A 9833-nucleotide genomic window follows, 5' to 3' on the forward strand; every position below is an offset into this window, starting at 1 on the left:
AATCGCCTGATGCAGCTTAGTCCTTGTCGAACACAACACAACACAACTCAACTCAACTCGACAGGACACAAACAGCTCTCGGATGTTCTCGACTCCCCCATCGCATTTGGGTGGGAAATGGAGTTAAGAGTGCAGTAGAGATGCAGATGCAATTCGAACGCTTTTGAATTCAATTTGTCACTGGTTTTGGTTCGGAAATACATTCGAAATCAGCACCAACCCCTCTACTTTTTCCACCCACCTCATCGGGCAGCTCATGAAATTGTAATTGGAGGACTCTGCAGATGCAATGGCAGTGCATCGGAGGACCCTCCAATGAAGTTTCCGAAAGTGAGTGTCCTATATACGAAGAATCTCGCTCACTGAGTTGCGGATTTTCCGCAAATATCAACAGCCTGGCTCTCATTCGTGAGCCATGGTTACTCTCTCATATATTAATTATTCGTCCGCAATATTGAAAAAGAGCTTACCATAGGTATCCTGCGGCAATTTTCTGCAGCCTGATTCCCTGGTATCATAATGTACTGGCCTCCATTTGGCAGATAAAAAGTTTATCATTTCATTACGGTTTACACATCCTGCTGTCATCCCAATACACATTTACAGGATGTGGCTGGGTTTGGTGTTTCCCTGGCCTTCGGGTGCAATATCCAATATCCTTTATCAGTCGGCTCATACACATATTTTGCAATTCATTTCATCGCGAGTTGTGCGGAATCATCTGAAATTCAAATATCACAGCTAAAAAGCGTAGCCATGTCTGAGTCTGCCCGTATCGTGTTTTCCCTTTTCCCCAATTTTCCCACTTTACGATCGAATGTTAATATAGTCGGTGCCGTTGGCCGTCGGCGCCAACTTGCATAATTCAATTACATCCGATGCAGACTCATAAAACTAAATCAAAGGAAAACAAGGAGTCACGCTTCATTTGCTCTAGGCCAACTCCGCGGGGGAGGATCGGGGGTTTGTCCAAGCAATCCCCAAATTCAGATTGGGGACACATGCAAACGGCTGAAAGCTATAAAATCTTTCACCAAAGAAGTTTCCGAGTTCGACTTGTCGGCTCATACAAAAGTGGCATTCTTTGTGCTTATCCTCTTATTACGCCTATATACCATAAAACTGGATGGCTGTTGATGTCCAATAGCTGCTGTGGTTGGCTCATCTTGCCAAGGATGTGCTGCTCCTGCTGCTGGCCACAAAAGTTTCATTTCACTTCCGACACCCAGGGGGCGCAGTTTGGCATGGGAAGCGTCCAACAATTTGCAGGACCCACTTTTCCGGGGCCCTAAAACTTTGATTTCAGTTTGGCTTGGCCTTAATAATATCCTGACTGCTGGCGAATTGGGCAATAAAAGTGCCATGCAACATGCAGATCGCAAAGTACTTGAATTCTGGGTTGCATTTTCCTTTGTTTCGATACAAAAAAAAAAAAAAACACGGCAACGCTCTTTTTTGGGCTGTCACCTTTCCTAAATAGGGTTTCCACGGATCCTATAGTGTCTTCGATAGTTGTGAGAAAAGAAGTGAGAGAAGCTAATTTAATCAGCGAAAATTTAGAAAAAAGTTTAAATCAAATTCGAATAAGAGCTTTGGATAAGTGGGAATCTCTCTAAGTATCCATAAGCTGCGTGAAAATCTGGAAAGTTTGAGGTTTCAGATATCTGAACTTGCCTGACTGAAAAAGTTCCAAAATCTTTGAACATGACTCAGCAAATGAAAGAGACTCTTCAAACCAGTGAAGGTGTGCGTCGAAAATTAACATAGCAAAAATGGTATTCTGACCAGCTCTTTTGCAGATACTTCAAGGGATATTTCAGTTCCCAGGCCTACTAGTAGTCTGATCCGACTTATCCGCATTGAGCACAACTACAATTGCATTCTTCCTGATAAGCGAACAGAAATCAAGTCCAAACGAAATCTGCGCCAGTTGGTTTGTTTCTTGAATGCAGAGAAAAATCTTGGGCCACTTGACTTTGCGGATTTAAGGCAGCATACTCTTAGGGCAGATGGGATCCTGCATCGACTTCGTCGATTTCTTGCCAGCAACCGCAGATTCATTGACTTTAGGCCAATGTCTGTACTACAAGAGGCCATTGTGGAGCATTTGGCCAAAGAGAAGCGCTGCTCGACCAGATTTTATGACGATCACGATGGCGGGCGGTACTTGGTTGCCTATAGGCCCGGAATCGAACCCAATTCCTTTGAGTTGAGGGCTCGCGAAGTTAGCCCTAGCAAGGATTTTAATCAGACCATTTGCCAGCAGATAGAGAAGCCAGAAAGCCACCAGAAAACATACGGAGACCACCAGATGCGCCACATGGCAGAGAACTCCTTTCATCTGGGCAGGAAAATCTTTGAGAAGTTCCATGCCAAAAGAAAGTCCCTACAACGGAATGAAAAAACGTGAAGAATGTAGAGTTGTTGGGCAAAATTTATATGATTGATTTAAAATATATTTTTATACATAAAGCAGTTTGAATTGATCAGATTTCAAGTAGCTTAAGTACGAAAAATCCACAAGTGAGCAATAAGGAGAACGTGCCTGCGGAAATGTGAAGCTCATCTTTCATTTTATGGTCGCCTGCTCCACATCAGATTTTTTTTTTGACTTGATAGCTATTCAAATCCGGCAGAAGGACATATGGAATATGCGTTTAGTGTTTCGCCTTTATGGCGAAAATAGTGCACACACACACATTATTTTAATGGCACAAAGCCACCTCTCAAATTGCTTTCGTATTGTTTGTATCTGCGAAGCTCATGGAGATGCAACTATCTGCAAAATGTCAGGATTACTTTTGTGCGGCAATTTGTTGTCCAGAGCTTGAACTTTAACCCCACATCCTTATTGCTTTCTTCTCTCTGGTCACGTTCCCATTTTGCTTACATTAAGGGGATTTGCTGTATTTGTTTTGTTGTTTAGCGATTTGATTCCATTTCCGTGTTGGCCACACACATTTCTTTTGCCATATACCCCTTGCCACAAATCAGCGCATATTTGTTTTACTATCGCATTATTATCCTTATCCCAGCCCGGTTTTTCTTCGGATTCCCCAATGAGGTTGGGGTTGGTGTGAACTTTGGCACTCGGCTGCAGCTTTTACTCCGGTTTATCCTTTGTCCTGCAACTGCTGCAACTATTTAGTGCTTTCCACTTGTGTTTTCACTTCTTATTGTGTGCTATATCCGCTCTGGTGCTGCCATTTGTTGCATCGGGGGATGACTGGCCCACCCTTTTTCGTTTCCAGCATTTTGTACACCCAATTCGAGGGTATGGGATAAGTCTTCAAGATGATGGCGTTTTTGTTGCAGGGAAAATGGGGGTTGGGATGTGTTTGCTTTGCTGATAAGTGCACGTCTGGGGGATTAGCGGTCTCTTATCGGCGGGAATCCGTGTAGCCTGGTCATCCCAATGCCACTCAAATCGCAGCTTCATCACAGTCAATTTACTTGGCGAGGCTTTAATAGCTGCCATCGAGTCACGTGCTCGAAAACTTTTCAAATTTGATTACATTTTAAAGGATTTACGAACATGTCCAACTGTTTCGCTTCGATAACTTTTATTACTCCCGTTGACAGTCTGCCAAGTGTAATTGAATTCAGCCGCTGGGAGAGAGTATGCACCCCGGCCATTTAAACTGCTGGCAATTGTTTTGACCAAGTTGTGCAATTTGTCTGACTGCAAATTAAATCCATTGGCGCTGCCTTTGTGTCCTGCTCGCAATTAGTGGCACCAATTGGGATTGCAGCTCGTTCCGCAGCTGATTCGGCCAGATTGTATTAGTGTCAGTTGCCAGTGCAATCAGGAACACGAAGCAACAGTTGCAGGCTTCCCAAGCTGGGCACCCCACAGGGTATCGAAAGGCGCAGGGGGATTCCCCCAGTGCGCATGTGCCCACACTGGATGCCGAGTGCCCCTTCGGCCTTTTCTGGCTTTTGGCCCATGTTGATGTTATGTAAACAAACGACAGTTGGACACACGGCTCCTGGCGAGACTGCGGTGCGGCTTGTCCGAGTGTTCGGATACTCGTTTAATCGAAGGTGGGCTTGGCTTCCGGACCTTTGACAACATCCGAGCCGGTACCGGTACAGGTTTTCCGTTTCGAACCTTAAAGCCAAACGGCAATGGGTAAAGGGACGGTATCCTGTATCATCAGATGCCATGTCGTTTACTCACTGTAATGAAACACCTTTGATATGAAATCCCCGAGAAATGCCAGTGGCTCGTAGTCGGAGATTGTTCCCACATTACTTGTCAGCAGTTTGAGTTGATTGCTAAGGGGTTTGCCCGTGCCACGGATGAATATTTATTCCTCTGCCGAAGGAAACGAGGGACCTGGGCAAATATTTGCACTCCATAATGAAATAGTTGTCCATTCAGACAAAGTGCTTGTCACAAAAGTATCTTCTTAAATCCTCTAAGTCACCAAGATAATAGAGAATATTTTAAGCTCGTTAGTCTAGTCTATTTTAGTCTATTATTTAAAGGGGTTTCTTCATATTTACCTGTGATGTGGATCTTATACACTCCATATATCTGAAATGTCTGTATAACACTATCTATTCTTAAATGCCGTTTGATTGATGTGGTATTAAATTAATATTTAAAAGAGGTTTGAAGATTTTTGTAAATGTATCTTTTAGAGCTTTTAGACTAAACAAACACCTTAGGGTAAAATGGCATTCGAAGTCTTAAACTTAAGTGAAGTATATGCACCCTTTCCTATCAAAGTAAATGTCTTAAATTTAAGCTTGATACTATAAAGAAATTCCTCATCGACGGTAGTAGTGCTTAGGGTAAAACGACACTTGAAGTCTTCAACTTCAGAATAAGCACTCATACGCAGTGTTGCACAACCACCTTTGCACACAAATCTCACATGCTGCCGCAACCGCAGGATTGCGTGACCAACCTCATGCATATGTATGTGTTACCCAGTGGCTTTGTGTGTGTATGGGAGGGGCTCACAAATTGGGTGGGGAAAACGATGGGCTGTAAAGTTGCTCTGCTTTCGCATGTGTTTACATAAAATCAAAAAGTTGACACTAATTGAAATATGCCGGGGATTAAAAGCCACTCAATAAATGCCAGCCAACGAACCCTCAAACAACACCCCGTCCCCGCCAAAGCCCCCAACAAGATGGCGAACCTTTGTGGGGCTTAAGTTTCGCGACCACAAGACATAAGCCATAAAAGAATATTATGCAAATTTGATGTTCCGCTCGAACACTTTCCAGTGGGGACCCTTCGCCCATCGCAGGGTCCACTTTCTTCGCTTAGTGGCTCGTTGATTGAATGGCCACTAAGTGCTTTCCCCCAAAAGCAGCAGCAGCAACAACAACAACAGCGAAGGACGACCGATAATCTGACTACTTGAATTATGTCGTGACCCAAAAGTGTGCTATGATTTTCGCCCTGGGAAAGAGGAATCCTAAATGAACTTACAGCTGTGGTCATTACATTAGTTCAAAGGCAATTTAAAAGCTAATTGTTATAACATAAAAATGCTTTATTTTGGTATTATTTATAAGTTAATATATAGAATTAAAGGCGTTCTAAGATTTCGGTTCAAAGAAGGTTATGATAAGGCGCTAAACAACCAAACAGACTTCTTTTTTATCACAACACAGAAAAAATGTATTCGAATAGCCATAAATCAATGATTGAGCTCCGATAGTCTGAACTGCACCCGCAGTTCAAATATATTCACACATCACGTTATTTAGTCTGAGTCCATTGAATGTGTTCACTATATACCGACTATCTCAATAGACAGATGCCCAAATGCGAATAACTAACTAGCTTATCCCACATCAGCTGCAGGCCGAAATGTACCATTAGCTTTAATGTGCCAGCCCAATTCCCAGAGTTTATTAAATTCGCGTAAAATATTTCGCAGCGCACGTTATAATGGACCTGTAATGCGAACTGGTAATGGAAATGGACCCGACCAGACCCAAAAACACCTGCCCACTGGCCAGACAAATTTTCAGCAATATATTTTGATGGCTGATTAAAAATAACGAGCGACATTTGCTTTTGTTGTCCCTGTAAATGGAAAATGATTGCAAATGCTTTGTCGAGTGGAATGAGAAGGAATGGTTATTTTTGTTCTCAGCGGCTAATTTGTACAGACAATTAATTTTTGTTACCGATTTGTTCATTGGGGAGCAGCTTGCTTAACAAAAATGTTGGTTGCCGAAACAGATTTTTATCGAATGAAAAATGTATGGTTCATGTTTTGCGGCGCACTATTAAAAATAACAATGGGGGATTTTGTGGGCTGCATCGAAGATTCAATTGATCTCAAATCAATAAATCTTCCCTTTTGCGTAAATTAAATATTTATGATGTTTTTTGTGGTTTTTTGAAAACAAAAAATGATTAATTTCGCAGTTTAGTCAAGGCTTGTTTAAAAATAACGTTGGGTAAGTGGAAAGCACTTCATCACTTCGAATAAAACATCAATCGAGTCTTAGTTCGTTAACCCTTGCCAGTCATTTGAGATGCCTTCTAGCCAAGCCAAGAGCAAACAAAGTAGAGTGCTGAGGTGGAATAAAGTATGGCCCGGAATTGAGGCAAGCTCACGATTCAATTAGAAGTGAAAGCCACTTTGTAATTGAAACAAGGAGGCCAGAGGGCAGCCCATCGATGTCCTTTTAATTGCAGGGGAATGGGTGAGCCAAGTCGAGAGCCGGCAATCTCAGCTGGGCAGAGTAAATATTGTTCCAGTCTGAAATTGTCCAAGGCAAAGCGGTGGAACGTGTTCCTCCAAGGATTTTCCTAATGATGAATTGCCACGGGATGCGGAGTAACAGGGGGTTACAGATTATTATTCATTACTGCTCAGACTTCTTGCCTCAGTCATTCCTTCGTCTCCGGCCTGTTCCTTGCAAGTAATTGAAAAGTTTTCCCACTCCAACTCATCCATTTAGGGCTCATCTTCTGCTCATCGCATCTCATCAGCTCCGTTCGGTTCCGGAGACAATGGCAAATGCTCAATTTGTCACTTGCCGGAGGAGCTGCAGTTCCAGGTTCTGAAGGCGTTCCCGACTGACGGATGATGATGCCAGTGACTAAACAGAAGCCTCCTTCATTTCCTTCATTGCAGCTCCCATCGCTGATTATGATTGAGTTGATGCAGTTAATATGTTATCGACTAAGGATGTGCTCCTAGTTACAACTCCCGTTTGGCTGCTGCTCCATTTGAATCCGTTACAGTTATTTCACATATGAAACCCACATTCACTTCTCTTATTTGTCCTCTGAATAATTAATGCAGACGCTGAGTGACTTCTAAAAGCCCAATAACTCATGAGAAACGTCTACAGTTGTTTTTGAAGTATTTAAAGGTGATGATGAAGGGGTTGGTTTCCCATATGCCGACCCCTAATCAAGTGATTCACTTGCCTCTTGCCACTTTTGGGCGCAGATAAGTTTAATTAAAAAGACCGCAACATTCTTTGGTTAAGCTTGGGAATTGCTTCCATCGGCTGGGAAACTATCTACTGCTGATGAAACTTTAAAATTCCAAAAATGTTCCAACGCAAAAAGAGAAATCGAAAAACGAAGGCAACTAACTTTTATGATTTCGATTTTTATTGCGGCCAGAAAATGGGGAAAAGAGAGAAGAGCTGTGAGCAAAAAGCAAAAGCCAAGTGGGAAAGAGTTTACCATGGAGATAGAAGCAGTTTTGGTTGCTTCTTGGCAACAATTTCATTTCGGGGGCACTCGACTGTCCCGGTTCCATTGCCATGCCCACGATGCCCCACCCATCTCCCACCGGCCAGCGCCCCTTGCACTTTGACCCACCTTCCTCCTCCAGTGCAGTTGGCATTCCATTCGGGTTACCTGCACACGCAACCAGCAAGGATAACCTGCAAGGATGAGGGGGAAAGGGGCGGGACAGCTGAATAAACACGTAGACCAAACAACAATGAGCAGGGGGAAAACCACCTGAACCACTTGAACCACAAACATTTCCAAAGCCAAAACTTGTTCCCTTTTCCAGTTCATAATTTATGCCAAACAAACCCATAAATACTGCCTCAAATTTATTAAAGCGCCGGCAATTTCCAACCACCAACTCATATGCGATGTAAGTCAGTTACTTTATGGAAAGTTAAGATGGATCTCCCTCGGAACCTCAAGCTGTTAATCTTTTTGCAACTTTCTAATTACTTTTGCAGGCGAGAAACTTTTATTTTGATTTTACAAATTGTTTGCACATCACCACATATACACCCTCATTTCTAAGTCTTCCAATTGAGAAATCCCCATTTCCATAAACGCATCTTCCTTTTGTCAACTTTACTTCTTTCTGCAGTCTGATTTGCACTAAATCAAATCACTTTTTAACCAACAGGAACTGTGGATAAACGAGGAAGAAATTGGAGGAGGAAGGCCTCTGGAGCAAGGAACATGGAGTGACCAGCAGCAGAAAAGTGGACAAAGTGACAGGCGATAGCCACAAAACAACACAGCCGAAAGAGGAAAGCAGGGCCAGTTGACAGGAGCTCAGCCAATAAAAGCCAACCAAACTCAGTCTGCGCCAAATTTGGACACACTGATGCAAAAAGGCGGCGGAAGAAGCCACCAGCAACAGCAACCGCAGCAAAACAAAACTGAAAACGGAAAAGTTGCTCCGAAACAGACTGCTGGAGGGGATTGAGGGGAGTAGCCAGCGGAAGCCGAGGCTGAAAAGTTCCCAAATTTGGCAGACAGACCAGACCCCTTTCTGGCCATCTCGTTCCCACTTCCAGCCGGAACAGTTAGCAGCAGCTGGAATTTGATTTTAACGCTTATTCGAGAGCTTGGGATCTGTTCTGGTTCTGAGTCTCTGTTTGTGGCACCAGCCACTGACAACCATCACTGAGGCAGGAGCAACTGGCAGCCGAATTAAACTCAGCACCAGGAAACTTCACCCCGGAAGCATAGCCCCAACTCCCCCTGAAAGCTACGCATCAATGGCAACACATTGAGATTGGCTGTCAAAGGGGAGCATCCGGACGAAGTGGAGCTGTGGAAACTGTGGAAATGTTCGCCACTTGCGGCGACACATGCTCTGACAATTTATTGACTCCTCGCAGCACCCACTAAACAAACAAACCCCGCTCCACCATGGAACTCCTTCCTCTGAAGCCGCCCTTCCCGATCCTGCTCCTATGCCTAACCATTTCCACTTCGGTCAGCGGCTATCTGAACATTTTCATCAGCCACCACGAGGTGATGAAACTGATGGGTAAGTCCAGTTTCAGTTCCTCTTCCTAATCCATTAATGAAACTTCGACCCAGGATCTATGATTAATAGTTGGAGGCCGAAGTGCGACAGGACAAATTCATTGATCCCTGAACACGAAAACACAAACAGTCCCCGAAGTCGGCGACCATGTCACAGTCATTAATAGTTCCGAAATTATAGTTGACCATTAAGGAAAGGTTGTTGCCGGATGGATGAGGGGAGGTGGAATTATATGGGCATACTTAGTGGGCGAAACCAAAACAAATCGCACACAAATCGATTTCCGCTGGGCCTAAACCACCCACCTTCACCTTGCTGACAACTGCAAGTAGCTTTTCCCCGTTTTCCGTTTCCCTCGAACATTTCCTTTGCCTCCCCACATTTCCATGTTTTCCGTGCTCGCCGTTCCCTGTTTGTTTTCTTGTTTTTCCGTTTGTTGCTAAACGGGAATTCTCGTTATTGATGGCGCCGGATCCAGATCGAGCCAAGGCCAAGTTCCCCCGCCCAGCCCACTCCCCCAGATGGGAGTTACACGGATTTCATAGACGCGCTAAGGAGGAATGGCCTCGTGCTTGTCGTTTGGCTCGC

The 9833-nt window shown here is 43.9% G+C and overlaps 1 protein-coding gene across 1 annotated transcript; it reads left to right on the top strand.

Moving 5' to 3' along the window:
• Positions 1-1555: 1555 nt before the first annotated feature.
• LOC6608936 lies at positions 1556-2410 on the top strand. The gene is made up of 2 exons (XM_002033614.2): positions 1556-1744; positions 1800-2410. Exons 1-2 carry the CDS (start codon positions 1705-1707, stop codon positions 2408-2410), a joined length of 651 nt encoding a protein of 216 aa, XP_002033650.2. The 5' UTR covers positions 1556-1704.
• The last annotated feature ends 7423 nt before the right edge of the window (positions 2411-9833 follow it).

This window comes from Drosophila sechellia, chromosome 2R (genome assembly GCF_004382195.2).
Source record: "Drosophila sechellia strain sech25 chromosome 2R, ASM438219v1, whole genome shotgun sequence".
Lineage (NCBI taxonomy): Eukaryota > Metazoa > Arthropoda > Insecta > Diptera > Drosophilidae > Drosophila > Drosophila sechellia.